Source organism: Rhagoletis zephyria, unplaced genomic scaffold, assembly GCF_001687245.7.
Source record: "Rhagoletis zephyria isolate East Lansing unplaced genomic scaffold, Rhagoletis_zephyria_1.1 Rzeph_scaffold_04005, whole genome shotgun sequence".
NCBI lineage: Eukaryota > Metazoa > Arthropoda > Insecta > Diptera > Tephritidae > Rhagoletis > Rhagoletis zephyria.
In genome coordinates, this window is record NW_016161088.1 from 31,338 (window position 1) to 55,519 (window position 24,182).

General features: G+C 34.0%; 2 protein-coding genes across 3 annotated transcripts; one reads left to right on the plus strand and one right to left on the minus strand.

The window, feature by feature from the left end:
- Positions 1-4,543: 4,543 nt before the first annotated feature.
- LOC108370094 (histone deacetylase complex subunit SAP30 homolog) lies at positions 4,544-5,951 on the plus strand. Its single transcript, XM_017625349.1, has 2 exons — positions 4,544-5,414; positions 5,498-5,951. The coding sequence occupies exons 1-2, from the start codon at positions 5,016-5,018 to the stop codon at positions 5,624-5,626; spliced, it is 528 nt and encodes a 175-aa protein (XP_017480838.1). The 5' UTR covers positions 4,544-5,015; the 3' UTR covers positions 5,627-5,951.
- A 334-nt stretch (positions 5,952-6,285) lies between these two features.
- Rrp45 (exosome complex component Rrp45) lies at positions 6,286-8,209 on the minus strand. 2 transcript variants are annotated; one of them, XM_017625346.1, is made up of 5 exons: positions 7,894-8,209; positions 7,438-7,810; positions 6,793-7,377; positions 6,496-6,723; positions 6,286-6,426 (listed from the first exon to the last, which is right to left on the minus strand). In XM_017625346.1, the coding sequence occupies exons 1-5, from the start codon at positions 7,957-7,959 to the stop codon at positions 6,380-6,382; spliced, it is 1,299 nt and encodes a 432-aa protein (XP_017480835.1). In that variant the 5' UTR covers positions 7,960-8,209; the 3' UTR covers positions 6,286-6,379. The 2 variants fall into 2 exon arrangements, with proteins under 2 accessions (XP_017480835.1, XP_017480837.1); XM_017625348.1 differs by having other exon boundaries at positions 6,286-6,423; positions 7,894-7,959.
- Between the last annotated feature and the right edge of the window lie 15,973 nt (positions 8,210-24,182).

Consider the following 24,182-nt stretch of genomic DNA (forward strand, 5'->3'; position numbering starts at 1 on the left):
GTACATGTACAAACATACATACATACATACATGTTCACATGTACATACATGTACATATATCCACAATGATCATCCATTAAGCAGCGAAGGAACATGCAGGCACTGGGAGAAGTGCGGCACTAAGTAGGGGATTGCGTTGTCAAATTAGCGCAGCGAAAGGCGTTGTCTGTTTCAAGACCAAAAAATTGTGGTAAAAGCTAAGTGTATTTCAAAACTAAACTCCATTTTCTTTTCCCAATTGTGTTGAGTGAGCACTTCCCATTATATCACAGGATGAATTTTGGCATTAAAACGGATGCGGTTATTAACAAATGGGACTCTCCATCCCCCAATCAGCAACGTTTAAATACACTCGACACCGCACCGGCAAAAGTCATATAATAAATCCACCCCAAATTGAGAGGAACTTCCAACCTTGGGGGTGCACGCTTCTACTTTTAAAGCTGTGTGTTTTGCTGTTTAGTTCAGTTTTCTTTTGAATCATTTTCATAAAATTTAAATTTTACTTTATTTGGGCACTCCTTTAAAGGGCGACATTAATAAATGAGTTTGGAACCGGCACAAGTCTGCAAAGCAAAACACTTTGCATTCTGCCACGGCTGCGCGGCGTAAGGCAGCGCAGTTTAGACTATGGCCCATCACCGGTTGGACGACCTCGCCCTCAGCTTACCACCACCACCTTAACCACAACTGCAATATGACTCATCGGGTATTTCAATATACATATGTACAAATTGGCGATTTCAAACAAAACAATTTTTTTTATATTTCTGGCTCCCAAAAATAAGCAAATCGCTAGCTTAGAGTGAAAAGTTGCTAAGTCCACTTTTTATGAAAACTCATATTTTGATATAGGAGGCTAGAGAAACTGAATACGCATCGTTTCGAAAATTATAAAGGTACTTGTTTTATTTTTTCCTCTTCATAAGCAATAAAAGGAAAATTTGCTAAGTCCAGAGAAGCACCACAAATCCGATAAGGCGAAAATAATACGACATCTATTAATAAATATCGAATCCTTCTGATTCTTATGGAGTTTTGTTGTGCTTTAAACGCGCAAAATGTTTGATTCAAAGTCTTGCGAAATAGTTAAAGAAAATGGCTATAGGAAGATTCCTGCAAAATTTTTAAAATGGGACTTAGCAACTTTTCTTTCTAAGCTAGCGAATTGATTAAAAAGTTACAATTATACTTTTGCAAACAGTAGCATTGTGACTGCAGCTAAAGCGCTGCTGGCGACACACAGCCAACACTGGCGTCGACGTCAGCGTCTTCAGTTGTCAACCCACACACACACATTTCCTGAACAAGCATTTTAGTTCTGCCGTGTGGGGGGTGCTTCATCTTTTTTCATTTACTTACTTCTGTGAATTTCTCCAATATTTCCGCTTTTTCATCCGCAGACAGTGTTTTCGTAAACTTGTTTAAAACCGACATTTTGCGTGTTTAATATGCGTTTTCAAGAATTTTTATGTATCAATGCGAAATTCTTTATTCCCAACGAGATTCTTCAAGCACTAAACTGATTTTCTTTCTTCCAACTTCTTCGACGACAATGACGACTGCGACTGCGACAACAACGGCAACGGCGACGTTCTTTCTTTCGATTTTACGTTTTCTATCTTGGTACAACTACACTGACAACATTCGCGACTTTCGGATTCTGCCTTTGTATTTCGCGACTTATTCACTTATTTGAGAATTCTTTTGTTATATTTGTGCTGTCGTTGCAATTTCGATCTTTCCTATTGCAGATTTAATGCAATTTACTTTTGCATTGAAATAACTTTACTTATAACTCACTGAAAGAACTAAAATTTAACAACTGCAACGTGTAAAATTGTTGTTATTTTTTTCTTAAGTGAATGCTGTAGGGCGGGCGACAAATATATTTTATACTTCTCCAGCGTTTCTTCCTATTTGATTTGCGAACTCAAACGCGAACTCGACTACACTGCTTCAAAACTTGCGAAAGAATGCAAAGTGAAATCGGCGTTTAATTTTCATTTGCGTTTTGAGCAAGACTTCGGCAAAAGACAGGGATGATTCGAGACTCGAACACAAAAATATGCGTGGCGACATTTATAGCATGAAATGTACGATTGCCGCGGCTGTGGTTATTTTTGAAATATGAAAAATTTCAAATCAAAGGAAAAATATGTGAAAATATGCGTTTCCACGACGTCGGGTCTTCGTGACCGTAACGACCCAGATTTATGTCTAGCCAAGGACTGTCACTCCAACAACACTCCCCAAAAACTAGTTGGGGAAGCTGAATGCCGTTACAACAACAACGTGAAAATTTGCGGAACAGTTAATTTAGGTTAGTCTAGAAAATGTTGAGTACAACCATGATAAACGCATAAAGCATTTTTTATCATGAGTACAACTACTAAAAGGCGTTTTAGGCGTTCACCACTTTTGAGGTTTTCAGAACTCCCTTCAGCTCTAAATGTATTCAACAAAGTGTGATTGAATTTGACTTTGCTCTCAGAAGAATCATCCTAATTAAAAAAATTTTGTATGAATTTTGAAACGATTGTTTCTATTTTTTGGCATAATAGTACATTAAAAGAGAGCCTACCTGAGTTGTCAATCACACCTTGCTTCAGCTATAAGTTTAAGGCGTGTGCATCATTTTAGTTCAGAACTTTTCTTCCATGTGGTTGTTGTTGTATTTTTCTCTTTGGGAGAGCAACTGTGAAAAATTCTGAACGTTTTTTCCATGATAAAAACATAGCAAAGTATAACCGTTCTCTCAATTTGTCGGCCATGATTTTTTTTTGAAGTTTGCCAACATTTTAAAATCATATAAATGTGAAAATAAAAAAATGAAATTGTTCGAAATTGTTGTTGCTTGAGATTGAAAATGAAAATGTGTGTGTGAGTTTGTGAGTAAATTTAAAAATTAAATTGTTTGGAAACGTCAAGAATTTTAAAAGTGACTCTCAGCGGTTCTACCTTACTATATTTTTATCATGGTTTTTTCTTTGCTAGCGTCAATTTTTGTTTATCTTTACATTTGACATTTCTCCTCTTCTCTGCAAAAATAATCGATAACACAAGGTTGGACATCGAAAGGTTATCGGTTTAATCTAATGTTAGGTTCGTTCGCGTAGCTGTTAATTGTTCATGTTTAACCAAAACTTACAAGTTTTTGCGTTCGCGTACGCAAAAAACTTGCAAAGTAGGGGAAATTGAGAGAGCAAAGTGACATTTCATTTTGAGGGGAAGCTGCTGGTTTCTGCTGGAAAAATTTTTGCCAACAGCAATTTGCCAACAGGAAAACAGCTGATCAAAAACAGCTGCTGGGCATTTACGCAAATCACAAAATTGAATTTGATGGTTTGGAAGTTAAAAATTACAAAATGCGACTAATTAAACTTGTAAGTAAGTAGTTATTTGTTTAATCAATAAACTGTGCCAGGATACCACGTTGTAATGAGTTTTCGTACGTTTTAAATTTTACACTTTTGAATGTAAACAAAAATTATATCAGCTCTTCGTCTAACTTGCAAGTTTCTGCAAATTTTCTGTTCGCGTACTATTTTGGATATTTCTGTCTTGTGAGAGAACAGATGACATTTCGCCGGAATTTGGCAGTTGGTTGGTTTCTGTTGGAGATTTTAAACGAACGCACCTATTGGCTTTGTTTCTTTTCTTTTCTAGCAGATAATTATCAGGAAGAAAAAGAATGGGAAAACAGAGAATTACGCTCACAGAGAGCGAAGTAAAGATATAGTAAAGAAACGCAAAACTAGCAAGTAAACAGGTGATCGATGTATTTGACTATTGAAAATATTTGGTGCGAATTTTTGTTTATCCATTTTGACAGCTGCTAGTTTCTTCTAGTAAAAATTTTACTAGCAGAAATTAGCAGGAGAGCCAAAAAAATAAGAGCGTAAGAACGAGAGAGAGCTGCTAGTTTTTTGGGTTAAGAAACGCTTTCTAGCAGGAATTAGTGATAACTATCTGTTAAGAAACAAATCTGTTATTTTATAAATACAGATTAACATGGACGAATTTTTTCCTAATTAAAGATTAGGGAGTTACATGCTAACCTAATATTCACGCACGCCGCCAATTTGCTGCCAAAAATTTCTCATACATACATACAACTTGTATGGGACCAACCGAAATTGAACGACGTGCGTATGAAGCCAACTCAGTTTCCAATTGTTGTGCTGCGTCACATCTTGACGTTTCGCTCAATGAAATCAAATGCAAACGCACGCCAGCCAATTTTGGGTGACGCAAAAAATAAATTCGACAGCGTGCGTACCAAAACGCAAGCAGCAAATATTAGGTTAGCCTGTTAAACTCGAAAATGAGGATAATCTTATTGTTGCAACTGCCCAACTGATAATAGATTGCTAGAAATTCATACTTTACTTTAATAATTCACGCAACACTGCGGTTGTGATTGCAACTTGAACAAGCCCCCTAGTTTAACAACTGGTAGGGTGCAAGCAACTTTAGAAAACGATTTTAATTCCATAACTTCAACCATTCGGCAACACGTTTTTGTGCCATACTCTTTGTGTTCATTCTGCTTATTTTTCTATTTTCTATTGCAATCAATTGCGATTTTCATTCTTTTGCATTTGTAATGTCCGTGTGTTAAGATTAATTTTCCGAAAGAAAAATTTATAGAGGTGTTTGTAAAACTAAAAACACATAAACTTGAAAAAGTTTCCAGAACAAAGAACTTCCAAACTCCGTCGATTAAAGACATCGAATAAAAACGAAAAAATTACCTACATACATATAGAAAACTAAATATGAATACGTGACCTCCGGCATACGAATCTTTGAAAACTGGTATTGCATATCAGGTAGTGAAGTGTGAAAGTTTGGTTGCGACGTAATTGTTGCATTGATTTTTAAACAAACACAAAATTGTGTAAACCCAGACGTTTTGATAGCAGTAATCAAAATATCCGAACTATTTGTGAAAAAAAAAAATTAAAATTGCTCATTTAAATTTTGTAAACACAAACGATTACACCGTCACCATGAACAACGGTGGCTTTAGTTCGGGTGAGGAAGATTCTCGGGACGGGCATAGTACATGTTGCCTCATCGATGACGATGAGCGCTGCCGTAACCCCGCCGGCAATGCGAGATATAGCAAACGCATACAAAAAACGGTGCAACAAAAACGCCTGAAACTGCGTAATGATCCCACAGCGGAGCGCATTTACATCTGTGAATATCACAAGTGCCAGATACAATCCGCACGTAGCAAACGTCGTCGCAAGGATTCCGAAGAAGATAGCAACGAGACAGACAACGAAATGCCTGATGCTATGGTGCCTGATCTTTATCAATTGCAAGTGAATACGCTGAGGCGCTACAAACGTCACTACAAGGTGCAGACAAGGCCCGGCATGAAACGGCAACAGTTGGCGGATGTGAGTATGAACTAAATTTGCGTATTAACTATAATATGCTTCGGGTATTATGCAACCATTTCATTTAATATTTATGTTCCCAGACAATCATGAAGCATTTCAAAACGATACCGATCAAAGAGAAGGAAATAATCACCTACTTCGTATATATGGTTAAATCAAATTCGAATAAGCTGGATCAGAAAAATGGTCTTGGCAATGATACAACTTGAGGGAAGCGTAGTTAAGTATTTGCCATTTCGGCAAATGGGTGCTACTGTTCTAAAAACATATAGTTCGCCAATAATAGCAGCAATCAATTAGCTTAAGTTTCCTTCGTGTAAATGTATTTAGATATAAGATAACATTGCTTCTATGGTATCATAGTTTTCATGTTCACTTAATTTCGAAAGTCAGAATTGTGCAGTTAAATCTCTACTAAAACGATTATGTAAACAAATATTGTTTTATGTGCATAAATATGTTTATAGAAATGTAAAAAGTTAACTACTCAACTCTGTTTAATAAAGTAAATGTTCAATTTTGCAATACTAATAAGGTGTTAATAGGGGTATTCTCAGAGTCTTGCAAAACCCTTGCATGATTCACAGATTACATGGATTGCATGGTAAAAACCGGTTTTCGTATGGGACAGCTTTGCAAACCGTGCACCGTGCAAGGGCTTTGCAAGATTAAGAATACCCTTAATGTGTTTTTATACATTTCATTATGGACTTGTAATCAAAGTCGATGTTATTTGTGTTATGCGGCTTAACGTCCTAGGCAAAGTGCTTTTCATTCTGAGCCACCAACTAACAACCATTATTATTTCATTTAGTTTTAGTCTGCTACGATATGAAATCAAATCGTCTACAAAGCACAAGGATTCATGTCTGTTAAGCCGCATTTATTAACATGAATATACATATCGAGGGACTAAAATACAGCGTGTAAATTTAATTTTATGATTCGAATGTGAATCACGTTTACAATATGACTTTCGTCTCTTCCTCCGAATCGCTGTCAACATCTTCTAAAAGAATAAAATATGAGCGTGCAATAGAATACATTATATTCAATACACGTATTAAAGAAAACTTACGTTGCAGGTGCTTTTTACTCAACGAACGCTTGGACTCCTTCTTGGCATTCTTCCACATTTCTTTTTCTACTTGCTGTGATAGACTGCGCTCACTTTCTTCACCTTCCTCGGTGACGTTTTCCGAGCTCATACTTTCGACATTGCTGTCAGCGCCATCATCCTCGGGTACCCATTTGATGTTGGACTGGTTGGATTCCAGTACTGCAGACTTGGCATCAATGGAAACGACTGTACATGCAAAAAGTAGTTACAATTAAACAAATAGGCTTGTTCAAGCTTTATCCAATACCAACATACTTTTCTGCTTTTTCGGGCCATCTTCGTCACTATCACCATCCTCGTCACCGCTTGTTTCCATAGCATTTTCTTCTTTTACCTCAAGAGTTTCTTGGAATTTGAAATTGCGCAAACGCAACGCCAAGCGATTCTCCGCTAATGCGGTTATTTTATTGAGCCGCACACATTCTGTGAAACCTGAGTTTTTATTATCCTCTCGTGCCATCACATCCAACTCCAGCGTTTCTTTTACGTAGTCTACAACAAATTTAGCACGACGTGCTGCACGCGTGGCACATTGCAGTAAGAGTGTGGAGCTCGTCAGAGTTGTGCCACCTAAATTCAAACAACACAATTCACGGAAGGAATTCAAGCCAAAGACCATCGCTGATTCGGCTGTGCGTTCTTCAGATACGCTGGGGTCAGCGACAGCCAAACGACCATCATCGAATAGGCAATAACTGACACAGACTGGATAGTGATGTAATACCATAGGTATTGGTTCCTTTTCTGCTGCGGAATGTATGTGTACGTCGTTGTCAATGATGCTTACATCTGGACGCTTGAAGTGCATCAAGGCACTGAGCGCGGCCACTGAACAACAGTCTAAAATTTAACAATTATTATGACATTTTTACAACTTATAGCTTACATTTTCGCACATACCAATTAAGTTGCCTTCATGGTTGAGCACATTCAAGTCAATACGCAGCACCCACACACGCTCCTCGGTTGTGACACAAAGCGATTCCAAATCAACACAGCGTGAATCCTTAAAAGTCCGCTCCAGTGTGCGACTAATTTGTACATTTAGTTCTGAGTTACGACCAGATTCGAAATGTGGCGCTGCCATTTGTCCTAGTTCTACATTAATGTATATCATACCCTCGTTAGGTCGCGTAGACTTGGGTACTCCTAGTTCACAAGATACTTGTGCGAGCACTTTTGTTTCACCAAGCGATACCAATGCGCTGCCCCAGTCGGCACCGAAATTGATAGTTACATTACGAAATTCGTCATTTTTCCGACCATCAAGCCGCTGAAAGGTAATTTAGTAAAACTTATTTTTATTGAAAACACTTTTTGGCACCGCGTGTTTGTAGCGGGTATTTGATCACTTACCAAGTTTTGTTTGACTGCTTGTGTAATGAAATTACGTTCAACTGTGGAAAGCGGTGTCTCCTTCATTTTTGCGTGTTATTCTTAAAAACTTTTTGAAACACTTTTTAATTTTTATAGAATAAGTCAATTCCACTTACAACGTTGTCTACACTCTATTCTGTTTATTGTATATTTGTGAGGTTATGTTTAATAATATTTACGAATGGTATGAAATGAAAATGCCGACAATCTCGAATGACAGTAAAATAGAGGAAAACAAAAAACGAGTATTGCCATTCTCGAGACTCGAAAAAGGTTGCCTACTGGAAATTTTTGCTTTATAAACTAGAACAATTACACCCATTTAAAATTTACACACATTTAAGGTAAGTTTTCTACGCAATCGAGTGTTGCCGTGTAACACGGATTTGAGATAAAATATTTGTTGAATACAATATGAAAAAAAATAAGTGGAATTAATTTATTCTACTGATATGAAGTATTTAAGTATTAATGCATTAGACATTCCGTAACTATTTTGTACATATTTAAGCATTTTTAGCAAATTTTTCATGTCATTAGCTGTCTTATAAGCAGGGAACGGATTTTTAGAACCTAAAAACCTATAAAAAAACGCAAAATAAAATAACGAAATAGGCTGGAAAAGGCAAAATAAGATAGAGAAATAGGCAGGAAAAGGCACTAGAAAAATAGCAAAAAAGGCAAAAGGCACTAAAAAAGACAAAAACTTAAAAACAACACTGGCTTACAGGAAAAATGTTCAACGGACGCCACTACGTATTCAATGCCTATATAGAATTGCTTGCTGATTCCGAAAATCGAGTTAATTTTTTATTATATGGATAATTTTTTTGAGATATTTTCAGGTGTACATGGCGTATGAGTAACATTCTTTCCTTCTAATATTTCATACAAAAAATTTTTGCGCATTTTCATATGACCACTTATTACCTCGATTTTCTTCATTACTGTGTGTACTCGTATTGAGCGGATAAAATTATCCAGCAGCAAAAATTCTGAGAAATTAAGCAGCATTCCCAAAGAGACAAAATATCTACAGAAGTATGAGAACGCAAAATTTGCAAAAACTTGCAACCTTCCAAACAGCGGATCACTACCACAGTTGCCACCTAGTGGTTCATTTGGCAATTTATTTTCTGCTTGGTACATTCTCCTACGATTTGGCATTTTATACAATTGAATAGTTTTGGATAAGAAAAATATTTTTAAAATACAAATTAATTATATCGGGATGAATAAGTTATTCTTCTCACAATTATGTGTGATATCATATGGTGACGCATTCAAAAACAAGAGAATCTCTCAATAATAAATAACTCAAAAATGCCACATTTTCTTTTGTTTATTTACAAACATGTGTTTGTGATCAGCTGATTTTCTTACTTGCAAGTTTTCGCTGGTAAAAATTTTTCCAGCATTAATTTGCAGCTCTCTATCACATTTTGTTCTCTCGATTTCCCATACTTTGCAAGTTTTTTGGGTACACGTACGCAAAACCAGTAAAAGTTTTCTAAACCTTTTGATATTTCGGGTACGAGTACACTCCTATTGCACCATCTGCCTGCTGTTTTGAATATGTTCCCATCAAATTTAGGTCCGATGAGCGATGAACAAGGTGAACGATTTCACCAGGAAATTCTAAGGATTGAATAGCGTTATATTGGAAAAATAAAAACCAGTTTGGTCTCTTAAAAGAGATAATAGCAGCGACGTATATATATTTTGAAGAAACCCTATCATTGACCAAGATTATACCATAAAATGGCTTTGAGCTGTAAAGTTTTGAGGGGAAAATTAAACTTTACGTGTATTTCTGGAAATTTTTCTTTAGGTATTTACATAGAACAAAATTGCAAAAAGCACCCTAATATGCAAATCAATTAACTAATGAATTAAGTAGGATTTGGTTTTTTAAAAAGGTGGCACCTCTTCAAAAAGTAGTTAAAAAATAAAGCTTTTCCAAAACCATTTTGGTTGATACCCGAATTGTAATAATCCTTTTAACTTATTAAATATTTTGAATTAAATTTGATTTAAAAATATGTGGAAATGCTTTTCATAAAATTAAACCCTTTAATTTGACCCTGATCCATTTCAAGACAACATAAAAGCCAGTATGCAGCTCTCAAGAAAAGCAATAACTCCATATAAAATGACGTACAAGAAATGGCTAAGAAAGTTTCTTGTATACAGTTTTCTTCAGTTTTCAGTTGGACACACACACACGAATTTTTTTCTTGACCCTTTTCTTGAGAGTTGCGTACTGGCCTTAAAAATTAATGGATTTCAATCACTTTTTCACTAAAAAATTATCGATTTTTATATTTTATTTATTTTTGTGAATTTTTTTTTTCGAAATTAAATTTGGAAAAACTATATTTTTTTCAACTTTTTCACAAGAAAACAGGCAATTTGAACTATAATCGAGCTGGATTACTTTTTTTGGAGATATGATTTTTTTTAGAAAAAATATATTGAGCTTTAAGTTTCATGAAGGTTTCACTGTACTTGGCGATCTTCTTAAGTACTTTACATACATACATCCATATACATACATACATATGTACATATCGTCCCCTAAAATACAAAAGGCCGAAACTAACAAAAAATCGAAAATTTTCTTATTGATTGATTATGTTGCATTACAAGTTCCCACATCGTTTTATGCAAAAACACATTTTTGTTAGTTATTGCTTTTTGCATTTTGCAGGTGACGATATGTATGTACATTCACATGTCGGTGGATATTTTAAAGATATTTAACAAACTTATTTCTAAAATTAGTATGAACGAGCGCCTACGTCCGTATGCACAACCATACATACATACATACATAAGTACATGTATTTTACATATGTACATACATATAGGCATGTATCTAATGCACTGCTGCAAACTAAGCGCACATAGAATATATGTATATATGTATGTACATGGTATGTGGACATAAGAACGGTTGCCAAGAAATACAAAATTTTGAAATAATTTTTCTTTTAAAGGAAAATGAAACACATAAAATAAAATAAAAAATATGAAAGAATGCACAAATAAGCATTTGACTTTCGCAATCTCGAAAATAAGCTGGCGATTTAAGTGAAATTTCGTTGTATACTTGCTATACGATATTTTGCTATCATGCAACAAAGTGCGCCGAGCTAAGAATATGTACATATGTACATACATGGATAAACACATATATATGTCTAAACACATACGTACATACATATGTACATGTAGCTTCTAAAATTTTTAGATTTTTTTTTAAACAAAATCTCAAATGTTAGGTACATTCATTTAGTGCGGTGATTCCCAAAGTGGTCCAGTTGGATTCCCAGGGGTCCACTGGAGACTCGACGGGGGTGTACGTTGGCGTGAAAAAAAAAATATGGAGGTTCACGAGTTGTAAGTGGGGGTCAACGAAAATCCATCTACCTTCGACAGTAAAGAATACAAATGTTGGCTGGCCTTACCTACAAATGTACGCAGATAATACACTACTCAATAAAATTAAGGGCGGACAAAATCCAAATTTTTCGGTGATTTTTGGTAGGCTGTTTTTCGGTGGAAAATGCTCGTATTGAAACTTTAAAAATGCATTTTGAAGTTTTAACGTTCTAATTTTCAGATTTCTTGTCTAAGAATTTCTAGGAGCTATGGTTATCGTGTCATCCTGACAGATAAAGAGAAAAAATTTCTTTGAAAATTTGTTTTTTTTTTTGGTCAAAGGGTTTGACAAAAAAAGTTTCAGTTAGGCCGGCATATGGATCAGATAGCCTCTATAATTTCCTTTCTTTGAAAACTCCCTTAATTTTTTTGAGTAGTGTATTTTAAGACAGAGTTCGCAACAATTCCTCAGTGAGGAATAAATCTTCCATCTTCCTCCACACTACAATCAATACAAGTGCAATCAATTTTGATTTCCTCTTTTGTGAGTTAAAAGAGAAAGAGCGCTTTTTAACTAAACCAGTGATGCGCAGAGAGAGCTTTTACTCTGCACGTGCCTATACAAAATGTATAGAAAGCTTAAAAGAGCTTTACGCGCGGGCAAAGTGGTGCCCATCAACGATGTAGACACATCAACAGGTAGCAGCATTAGAGCAAAAGCAATACGCTGCGTGTGTTTTGTTGTTGATTTTGTACTCTAAAACTAACTAAAACTAAACTAAACTAAAACTGACATTTCAGAGTAAATTGTAAACATATGTAAATGACAATTCAAGGATCACTTAGAATGAAAAAAAAAATCAAAATTACTGCTGCTATGTTATGTTATGTGTACAACCTTGACAACGAAGGATATAGTAGTGGTATTGCCGTTCCTGTCCTCAGCGCGACATAAGAATCGTGCTTGTATACTTCAATGTCAATATGGGGAAAGAAGATTTATTCGGACAAACGGGAATCAATCTTTAAATCTTTCTATAGATTTTATATGGACGCGGACAGAGTAAAAGCTCTCTCTAATCATGAAAGTTTTAAGTATGTGTTCGCGCAGAAAGTAAAAGCTCTTTATGAAGAAAAGCCCGGGATCGAAAAACTGCAGTCTCAACAGATATCCAGAAACTTCACCACTCGCCTCTCATATATTCTCACTAAGAGCACCTATCAATAAGCGAGCGCTTTCGAGCAATGGGGTCCCCCCTTTTCCCGTTCCGAAAATAAAAATGTCGAAACAGAAAAGTCGAAATTTAAAAATTTTTTAAATCTCGAAATAATGTTTTACTGAAAAGGAAAATGTCGAAATCGTATCCTTTCGAAATGAAAATGGAAAAAAACGCAAAACGTCGAAAATGTCGAAAAAAGTCAAAAAAGTTGAATGTTAAAAAAATACAAATTATATAAAAAGTAGCAAAAGTTCTAGAGTTCCTTAGAAAGAAAAAGTAAGTTCTGCAAAATTACGGCGAACAAAAACTTTTTTCGAAAAAGTGGAAAAGGTTAAATTAAAAAAAAAAATTATTATTTATGTGTTTGTTTCTTAACCTATACAAAATGTGTAATTTCGAGTATTGTACGTTCCCGTTTCCCCATAAGGCTAACATTACAAATGTTTAAAACGTTTTTTCTCGAATTCAGATTTTTTGACTAAGACGGTTATATAGCATTTTAGGTAGAATTCTACCCAAAAATAGACGAACGGCAACCCTATTCAAAAATATTTTCGAAATAAAGCTTTCTTAAGCCTCACTCGTTTGACACACATATTATAATATTTTATTCGACGTGATATTTAAATTTATTTTAACGTTTTAAAAGATGGCAACCCTTAAAATATCTCTAAAATAAAGCATTTTACCTATCTCGTTTGATACCCACATTAAGATAGTTCGTTTAAATTTTTTAATAGAATTGATTTTAACTTTTTAAGCAGGTAGCAACCGTCTTAAAGTATATGCAATTAATTGACTTTTACTTTTTTAACAGGTGGCACCCCCCTTAAAAAATACTTTCGAAGTATATAGTTTCTGAACCGCTTTCGTTTGATACCTACATTGCTATTTGCATATTTTGTTTAACTTGTTAATTAAACGATTTTAACTTTTGAAAGAGGTGGCAACTGTTATCAAAAAAAATTATTTATATGTTAAGCCAGGATATAAAATATCTGTATTCCAAATTTAATTGAAACACGTCCAGGTGAGGTGAGGTGAGGTGAGGTGAGGTGGGTTAATGTAAAGTAAGCATTTTATGATAAAAAATGAAAATAATGCTGGTCCAAAAAAATGTATCTATGTATGCGTGTACATACATATGTATGTACTTAGTCAATATATTGCTAACTTTTTTTTCTGGAATTTTCTTTATTGAGTCTCACAGCACTCCGTTTTTTATTTTTAAGAAGTGTGGCGTGGCCTAATATGTATACCTAGTATTTCCATGCCTTACGAACCATTTCGACCTAATATTGTTTATAAGGATTTTTGTTAACATTTTCCATTCGAACTACGGCTAGTTTACGAGTTGAAATAAAATGAACAGATGCCAGATGTATGCATGCACATATTTATTCAAAAACATAAAAGTATTAAAATTCCAGCTACTAACTACGCCCGCAACTAATACTTTGATATGATTTTTGTATGTGTTTACCAACACATGAAAGTGGCTAAAAATTCACACAACGCCTGCGGGTCACACGCACATTCAGACGCACATTTGAAAAGCAAACAAAATAAATATGTACATACAACTGTTAGTTGGAAGCAGAGAGCGGCAAAGTAGCATGAAAAATCGCCCGCAGCTTCAGCGGCTAGCTAAAAGCAATGACCAACTAACAGTAAAGGCAACCAACCGAATATCGAAACGAGAGCATTTCATTTTATTTTTTGAAAGTATGTACATAGGTACATATAGAAAAATATTCACAAACAGCGCTTGCCTACATATGTATGTATGTATGTACACTTTTCCAAAAATAGTTCTTCTGTGCTAAAAAATTTTATATTTTGGCAGCTTAGTTGATGTTGTTGTATTTTTGTCTTCATCTAAATTTTCATGCTTTTGTGTTTATTGTCGTTGCCGTTGTTTGCAGTGTTGCCAAAACTGGTAGGTTTTTTTTTTTCATTTGGTAGGTTGATAGGCTAGATTCGATTTTGGTAAGTTTCACGACTATAATAGTTATTTGCGAAAAATATAAAATACTTATGCATATCCAAACATTTTAGAAACCTTGTTTACACGAACGGCCTTCGTATAACGGCGACCGTAAAAATATAGATATACATACCTGATTCGTAAGTACAAAATTGCCAATATACAAAATGTACATCCAAGGTATATACTTTATGTGTCTACAACTTAGTTTCAATTGAACTCAGTTAGAAACTACGTATCGAGCCCTTACCGCCAAAACAACGTAAGCGACATTTTTTTTTAATATTTTTTTTTATGCAGAAATATTTCTAGAGCATCCAGATACATTTCTGCATCAAAAATAAAATTTTGAAAAAAAAAATGTCTGTTAGGGCCCGATATGTATGTACATATAGTATGTCCTGAAAACTGGTGTGCTGAAAAGGGCTTGTCTATAAACTCACTGAAGTCCACCGTTATCCACCTGACGGAAACTTCATGGTAAGACTTTGGTGATATCACCAAAACTAACCTATTGGTCTTTAAATACACACATGTGGCACTAGCCTGATGGCCAAAAGCTAGGCAAGTAAAGGCGGCTGCCACCTTGAGCAAGCTGCGCCGACTGGTCCGCGTGGGCATCACACGAGATATGGGCACCTGACCAACGGATGCCATTTATGTCATTACAGGCATTCCTCCTTTGTCAATTCTGTGTGAAAAATAGGCCTGTTGTAGCGCCCAACGACTAACGAAGGGTCCCAAGTATGGTATACCGACGGATCAAAGATATACGACAAGAGTACTGGGGCACACGTATTTGGACCAAGACTCAAAAAGTCTGCCAATTTGCACATACCCAACTATATTCCAGGCTGAAGTCTTTGCAATCGAGGTCTGTGTAGAAGTACAAATGGGGCTAAAATAAATATAATGTTGGATAGTCAGGCATGTTAAAGTCCTTAGATACATTTAAAACGGCATCAAGCTTGTGGACAGCTGTAAAACTCTCTTGAACCACTTGCTTGTCCACAATAGCGTAATGCTGTGGTGGGTTCCGTGACATGAAGGGTTTGAAGGCAACGAAAGGGCTGACTGCTTGCATGGTCCATAGCCTTTTGTGAGTTGATGGAGGAAATCCCAGAGCATATTCTATGTGACTGCCCACGTATTATGAATAGCAGACTGATACACACAAAAAATACGACGATATGTATGTACAGTAAAATTAATTTTTATGCGTAGTTAATTTGTTTTTGTTGTACTAGCTGTGTTTTAGTTATACTAAATGTTATGTTATCTACATTTATAATAAACTTGACATTGGATAAATAATTTAAAAATTTCAAAAAAATTTTGGTAGGTTTTGGTTGGTCTTGGTAGGGGGAAAAAAATTGTTCGTGGCAACACTGGTTGTTTCATTACATTTCTACGCTTCAACTTGGGTTGCTTTTGAAAAATATTCAAAATGAATTCCAAGCAAACAGATTGTATTAATACTCTAGGAATTGTATATGCATGTATGTATGTATGTACATATATATACTATATATATAGTTATGTGGTGTTGCGCAGATTATCTTAATTCTTCGTAGCTATTTTATTTGTGTGGGCGTTCGCTTGAATTTTGTAGGTAAATAAAATTTGTGCATTTGCCTGGAAGTCTCCTTGCTTTGCACACATAACCCCCTTTTTTGTTTGAAGTTGCTGTCGAAGTCGGTTTTTAACCCAGGCACATTTATGGTAAAATATTGCAAAAATTCATCTGTTTTGACCTTTAATCTCTGTCGTGTTTTGTGGTAATATTTACATACACACATACATAAATACATATGTACATATGTATATAAATAGCAAAAAATGCGAGAGTGCAAATGTGTTTACAAATAACAGGATATGATAAAAGTTATGCCTGCTATTAGTCATTTTGTGTAAATTTCAATTGCATAGAGGTAAAAACTTGATAAAATTAATTTCACGCAACAAATAGCTGTATGCTGTTGATGGTTTTTTAATGTAACAAGTGACAGAATTTTAATCTCAATTGATAAATCACAAAATTCGAGGGAAATAGATTTTTTAGTGCTGAAAATATTCATTTAAACCATCAATAATTCTTTTTTACATTTTTTATTCTCTTCATAAAATTTTCTGCCGCTTATGATACAATTACTCACAGGTATTTACATACATACTTCCCACAGAGTTTACTTCACAGCTAGTGTATGAATTCATATGAATAAGTTTTATTAATATGTTAAATTTGTCAGATTTCAAGTCGAAAGTTTTGTCGAATTTTCGAGATTTTCACAAAAAAATTTACATTTTTGGAAACTTTGGTAGCTGTCTCTAAAAATTTGTTTAAAATTTTGTAATTTTTTGTGAATGTCTTTATTTCGGAAGTAGAGCAAAATATAGGGTTGCACCATGCAAAATTAACATGTTGATATTTTTAAGGACTACCCTAATTAAATTGTTAAAAATATATTAACTGCTTAAGCGTCATTATAGATAGCATAACACGTTGTTATCCACATTTTCATGGAAATACCATCCTTGCTCCAAGATGCACCTGTATACGAATATATCAACTTCGCATATTAAAAGATAAAAGATATTTTAGCATTTCTGTTTCTCCTATAAAATTTTAAATTTTTCTAATAGGATCCTTTGCATTGCTGATTTTGTTATCTACGTAAAAGAAAACTATGCACATTGAGGACAAGTGTGGAACTTTCGCAGAAGGCAAAAGAAGAAAGCCCGCATATACTTCGAATAAAATATTAATAAATAAATAAAAAAAGCTTTCACTTAAATTAGCATCTATTTAAGATTAATGCAGTGTAAATCAGTTCTTGTTAGATTTGCCTTTGAAAAAGTAATCAAAGGATTTGTTTAAAAGTCCCCTTCTCCAAACCGAAAGCTTTTTTGTGTAGACAACTTCGATATGTTGTGAACAAGGCAGATCGGAGTATGTGCTCTCTGGAAAGGCTATACCTGTAATTATTGTACAATCGCCGCATCTCTTGCTACCTGTCACAAAAATAACTATGAAAAAGAAGCCAAAAATAAACGACGAATAATCAACTCACACACATTTGGATTATAATTATTAATCACTCATTAATAACTCAGAGCAACACTGATTTTGGTGCAGAAAATGATAAAGTGGTTTTTGATAGACCTTTTGGTGCTGATTAAGACTCCGTATAAAAGCTTACACAGACGGCAGCGTTGATCCGGATTAAGTCCGAGTTAATTCCCGAGTTGATCCGGATCAACGCTGACATCTGCTTATGCTTTAAGTATAAAATTTCCATCAGCTCCAGATTTTGCAAAAAAAAAACGAGGTCAAAGTGTCAAAAATTCGCGTTTTTTTTGCAATATTTGAAAAGCTCTAGAAAAGAAATGAAACGCTATTGAACCTTCCGCTTAGGCTTAAATTAAAGCTAGAACTTTCGACTACTTTAACATTTGCCACACCAATTTTTTTTTTCTACTTTTGTTGGCCTGTGTAATTAATGACATTGGCCAACAAAATTTTGCGACACACTTTTGAGAGCTTATTCCTATGTATATTGCGCTGGATCCGCCACTGACAATAAATAAACTTGCAACAAAAGAGCGAATACCCACATTGTTTTGTATCAACGACTGATAAATTTATACTAATTTAAAAATATTAGGTAGCAAAAAAAGTACATTTTTTCGTACATATTTTGGTAAAAAAACAGTGTAGTATCCATTTTTGGAATAAGAGAAGAGTACAATACTGCAAAAAAAGGAAACAGGCAGGTTCACTTCCGAGTGAATTTCAACAACTGTCAATTTGAATTCAAAGCGAATTTTATTGACACTCACTCGGAAGTGAATTGCAGAACCTGCCTGATAAATACGAGCGTTACGTATACGCCCTGCAGAATTGGTTCCACATACCTAACTACGTTACATTTCAAATACTTTAAATCGCAAACAACTTAAATGGTTACAGACACGCACGTGCAATAAGTATTTGCTATGTTTATCATCTTTTATGTAGATACGAATAACTGTACGATACTGGCGAGTGTAAAAAGCATGTAATGTTATTTCGGAACTAAGCTGCCAGCAATACGAATACATTTCGCTGCAGATATAATAACAATAATACACATCTGCTGCTTATTGTTTGGCCGAGCTTCTCCTCCAATTAGTGGTGTGGCAACCGCTAATAGGAAAAACTTTTTCTAATTTAGAAGCTGCTCGAAGCCAGGTCCTACGGAGTGGTCGTATGCACCTCTAATCGCTCAGCCACAGCGGCACATCTGCTTCATGCAATTTAACGATTAACTCATAATAATTTATTTATTTTATAATCAATATGCAATCAGCGTAAATATTCATTCCATATAATCTTCTACATATCAATAAATAAAGTTGCATCATGAAAAATTACTATGTATTGAGTTTGGCATATTTTTAGGCACTAAAGCCGACGTTCAACAGTTTTTGCCAAAATTTACGAAATTTCAATTCCTGGTGATTAGTGCAAATGCATGCAGATTTGCGAATTTTGCTTACAGCATTTACCATTAAATTGAGCTCAAAATTTAATCTAAAAAAGCATAGATTGCTATCAGACTATTAATTAGATGCCATTATACTCGTTAAATTATTTGAGTGGCAGGTAAATCTTTTTACACATATTACCGCAAAAATTTCTCTGGTTTCTTTAAGCATATGCAGAAATGCAAATGTGTGTAACAATTTTACACATGCATATGTACATATATATCAAAGCATCGCATTTTAGTCTAATTTTGTTCGTTGGTTGAAAGAAAATATATTCGCTACAAGGAAAATATATATGTTTTTAATTAAATACAAAAAAGTTATGTTAATTGAATGACAGTTTTTTTTTCTTTTAGATTTAATATATCAAAATATTCGCTTGTATTCGGAGACATTGTGATTTCTTACACAAGAATAAATTTCAGTATTTTAATTGGAAAATAAAATCGTTGGGAAATTCATATTAAAATAGATAACAAGGAAGTGTTAGTAGGTAAATCAAAATAATTACTGGCCTAAAGGTATAAAATCACATAAATAAATACTTGTTTGACCATGCGCATATTTTGGTGTGTGAAAGCAAATGTAAAGTAAATCAAATTACTGCAAATGGTATACTTTTTATATACATATGTACATACATACAGTCACTCAAACAAATGACAACATGTTGATTTTTTTAAGTATTCGTAATTTTTTTCCAGCTAAATTTGTTTTATTATTTTTCTTATAAAAATACAGTCCAACCTTTAACCAAAACCATATAAATCACAGTTTCAAACTTTGTACAAAATTTAGGAATATTCAACAAATTTTAATTTTGTAACCTGAATATTTAGAACATTTTAGGGTATGCAGTTTTATAACACTCGTTGGCTTTTGAGAATCTTTTTTTGTGGAGACTGCTTTGTGGTTATTTTTATATAACAAGTACCATTTTCAAAAACTGGCGCAGATTTTTTGAAATTTTGTTGCAAACGGTCCCCCGCATTTTATTTTATAAGAAATTATGCTTATATGGAAAAAAGTGCAAAAATCCGTAACAAAAAAAAAAATCAACGAAATTTTTTAGACCTTTGAAACTTGCATTTCATTAGATTAGAATTGTATAGGCTATAAAACTGCATACCAAAAAAAGTTCTAAAGATTCAGATTAAAAGGTTAAAATTTTGATGGAAAATTTGTTGAATTTTTCTAAATTTTGTATAAAGTTTAAATATGTTATTTATATGTGTTTGATTAAAGCTTGGACAGTTTTTTATACAAAAAAACTTAGCTCGAAAAACATTATAAATAATTGAAATAAATCAATACGTTGTCAGTTGTTTGAGTCACTGTATGTACAATTAATATGCATACTTTCCAACCTTGGGAATAATAATGCGATTCTGGAGTCAAACTTTTCACAGGAAGTAACTATCGATTCACGCAGTTTCCTGTTCAAAATAATATCGTAATTTATTTGCATATAATACATACCTAAATATTCACACATTTGTTAGTTTATTTTCATACGAATATTACAATGATAAGCTATTTATTAGCTTGCTATTGACTGCTGAAGGTTATTACGTTGTTAGACATATTTTTTTCATAATTTGGTATATTTGAAAATCGAAGCTTTCCTGAAATGAATACACCAGTGAGATGATGGCCATCTCGAGGTATTTATATCTTTAAACAATGTTATTTGAACTTAAAGTGGAGTTACAATCTTTATCACATGTTTTAATTTAAAATATCGTTCGTATGATAAAACATGGTGAATAAAAAAAATTTTTATGGCAGATATATTTAAAAACTGAACGCTCTTAATTTACCAGTACGAGGTAAGTAACACTAGTGCTCTACGTTGGCAACAAAATAAACGTTTTCAGTAGAAAATTAGAATTTGGCATAGTTTGCGATGCTAAGAGAGAATCGCAATGCTTTCTAACGCTTATCCTTTTAGTTCAGTGTAATTAAACCTCAACCCTCGAAATCTCTCTAAGGGGAAAAAGTTGCACGAAACGGGACATAGTCAAAACGCATTGTCAAACATTCTGTCTGCATTCAATTTTGGCAAGTGTATGCAATTTTATATCCACTTTATGAATGCTTACCAAACGGCTTATCCGGTTGCAAAGACTTTTTTATGAATTGTTGTGAGTGGCACTTTATGCGCTTTTGCCTGCTGAATGTAAATATATGTATATGAAAATACAAATTTAATATCTCCCTGAAATAGCTTCTCAAAATCTAGAACAAAAAAAGTAATTTCGCAGAGAAAGGACTCAGTAACTTCAAAAATTAAGGAGGAATGCAAATATTGCAACCAGATTTAAAATCAACGCGGAAAAACGCATTAAATAACATCGGGCAAACAAAAGATTTGTTACTGGTTAATAGATAATTTTTTCATTTTTTCATTTATGTAAAATTCGTTGAGTTTATTCGAAATTTTTTTTAAAATGGAGGAAAATGCACAAAAAAAAAACTTTGCAAAATCAACGGATGCTTCACGGTTACTTCAAACTTCTACTAAATTTAATGGGCTAAAAAACTGCATATGCCGGACTTCCACTACGTATTAAATGACAAAAATTGTAATGACAAAGTTGGGCATTAAAAAAAAAATCGTCATTATAAACATTCATTAAATGGCACCAATTTTTTGGTCATTTCAATACATAGTGAAAATTCGGCAATACGTAGAATTTTTCACGAAGTTCTGATTAAAAAGTTTGAAGTTTTGATGAAAATTTGTCCAATTATCCTAAGTTTTTTACTAAGTTTGAAATTCGGACTTATATGGTTTTTATTCAATCAATACACTTACAATACTATGGATCAAATATAGTAAAACTGCGTTTTTAGTTTTTGTTTCTGACGTCGGGATCTTTTTAAAGGAAAATTAATTTTCCAAGACATGATGAATTCAGAAAATTATGGCGTTTTCGTTTCTACCAAAAAAAAAGGTTACCTTCTCTTTGCACAAATACTAAGAAGAGGGCTCTGAGAAGGCAAAATGTTTGTAGAAACAAACATTATTTAAACAATTCAGTGCAATATGGAATTAAAAAAAATATGATTTTTTTGGTTCAAAGGACGAATTGGTATTGAAAACGTCCTTTTAATTAAATGTGGCAATAAAATTTTACGGACACTATTCGAGGGTATGGCCATTTTATATTAATTCTTAATATATAACTTTTTCAAAAATAAACACTGCAAATTTTCAATCATATTAAAGCATAAAATTTTAGCGGACCTTTTCAATGCGTCCTTATGTAACAAAAAAAAATTAAATTTTTTTATTTGATACCATACTCTTATTCTACATTCTATATGCAATCATAAAATTGAAATTTCAAAGTCGTTTTAAAAAATCCTGACGTCGCACAGTGAAAAATTTTCAACGAAATACCAGTCGCAGCACTAGAATAAACGATTTAGTAATTTATTTTAATTTTTCTTTAAATATCTTTTATTTCATGATCCTGATCAGATAATTTAATATTTTTTATCAGAAGTATACTAGATCGAGTGAGAACAACAAAAAAATAAATATATATACATATATATATATATACATATATGCCTCCCTTACCAACCCAGTTATGAAATGATCGCTTTTTTATCTTTAAATAGAGAGATTTTTTTTTTTAAACATAAGTGTGTACAATAGGGTGGTTCAAAAATGCATGTGAAAAAGAAAGGTCTGAATTTTTATGCTCTCACCCCTAGAGGTGTACTGCACTGTACGTCGCGCATTAGGGTGATTCAAAATAAGTTAAGTCGGAACTTTAATGCAATCACCCACTGGGATTGTTCTATATCGAAAAAAAGTATACCACTATTTTTTATTTTGAAATCAAAAAATATTTAGAGGATTTTATTGGCTTGTCAGGTGGTACAGTCTAATGTATATGCATTTCGTAATTATGATGGTATTTATGAATGTATGCATATGGCAAATATGCGAAATTTCAACACAATTCCCGGTGGTTAGTAAAAATGCGCACATATTGCGCATTTCACAAATACCAACATTAGCTATTTAATATCAAATCAAATTTTAATCTAATCGAAACCTAAAAGCACACACACTCACATACGTACATGCATATATGCAAGTATTTATTTACTCGAAATAAATTTATATAATTCTATGAATGTAACTGCGAAGGGGGACATGTGTTTGAATGTATGTATGTGTGTACATATAAATATGAAATGTTGCGGTGCATATAGGTTATAATTGTTGTTGCCAAAATGCAATGCATTGGGCGTCTTTTCCCGCTCGTTGCCTGTTTGTGATGTGTAAAGCGGAAGAGGCAGGGTACGAGCATAACTTGGCCCGCTGCCCATTGCAATGATATGCACATGCACATACACACATATGTATGCACGTGTGTGTAGGCATGTAATAGCAACAAATTCAGCGAATGCCTGTTGGCCTGCACCAAAGCCAAACAGGAATTGTAAGGAAATGCAATGGGCCAAAATAGCAAAGCATTCGAGCAAGCAGCATTCATTGCATGCGGCGATTTGGCAGACAAACATGGGTGAACAGACGGACAGATGGACGTATCTACATATGTGTATGCAGGTTTAGGAGGTTAGTAAGCAAAATAGATAGGCGGATGTAGAAACACGTAACTAGTAGATGCACTGAAATGATATGTATGTAAAGGCGCAGTGTGGCACGCATATATGCATATGTGTGTGTGTGTTTCTGTGCCAGCATTTGGGCGCGTTTTCGCTTGAATTGCGCGTAAGGAACACTTGACAGTTACATGCCAAAAATGTATGGCACTTTTAAGAAAAATAACATTCGTTAGTGCATATGTATTCATGTTTATGCGCAGCTGGGCATGCAAATTTTTTTATTTATTATTTTTATGACTATATGCCACTCACTGCCCTTATATTCCAAGATATTTTTGCGTTTATTTATGAATTTCTTATAATATTAGTTTCGTGCCCCAACTCGCCAGAAATTGCAAGTTTCTGACAGAACTTGCCAGAAAGCGTTCTTGTAGTTGCTTCCCTGCCAAATTATGGGATAAATATGAGAATAAAAAAAGATTATTTCTTCGTCAGAAGTTGAAAGATCCTACCCGACGAATATTCGCTGGTAAAGTCTAATGAAGTATCAAACCATC

Excerpts from the sequence above, each read along its gene's own strand:
- LOC108370094 (XM_017625349.1), top strand. The coding sequence starts at position 5,016 with ATGAACAACGGTGGCTTTAGTTCGGGTGAGGAAGATTCTCGGGACGGG. Across the intron at positions 5,415-5,497 it reads AACGGCAACAGTTGGCGGAT|ACAATCATGAAGCATTTCAA; the intron begins GTGAGTATGAAC and ends TTATGTTCCCAG.
- Rrp45 (XM_017625346.1), bottom strand. The coding sequence starts at position 7,959 with ATGAAGGAGACACCGCTTTCCACAGTTGAACGTAATTTCATTACACAA. Across the intron at positions 6,724-6,792 it reads TGGCCCGAAAAAGCAGAAAA|TCGTTTCCATTGATGCCAAG; the intron begins GTATGTTGGTAT and ends TTGCATGTACAG. Across the intron at positions 6,427-6,495 it reads GAGTAAAAAGCACCTGCAAC|AAGATGTTGACAGCGATTCG; the intron begins GTAAGTTTTCTT and ends TTATTCTTTTAG.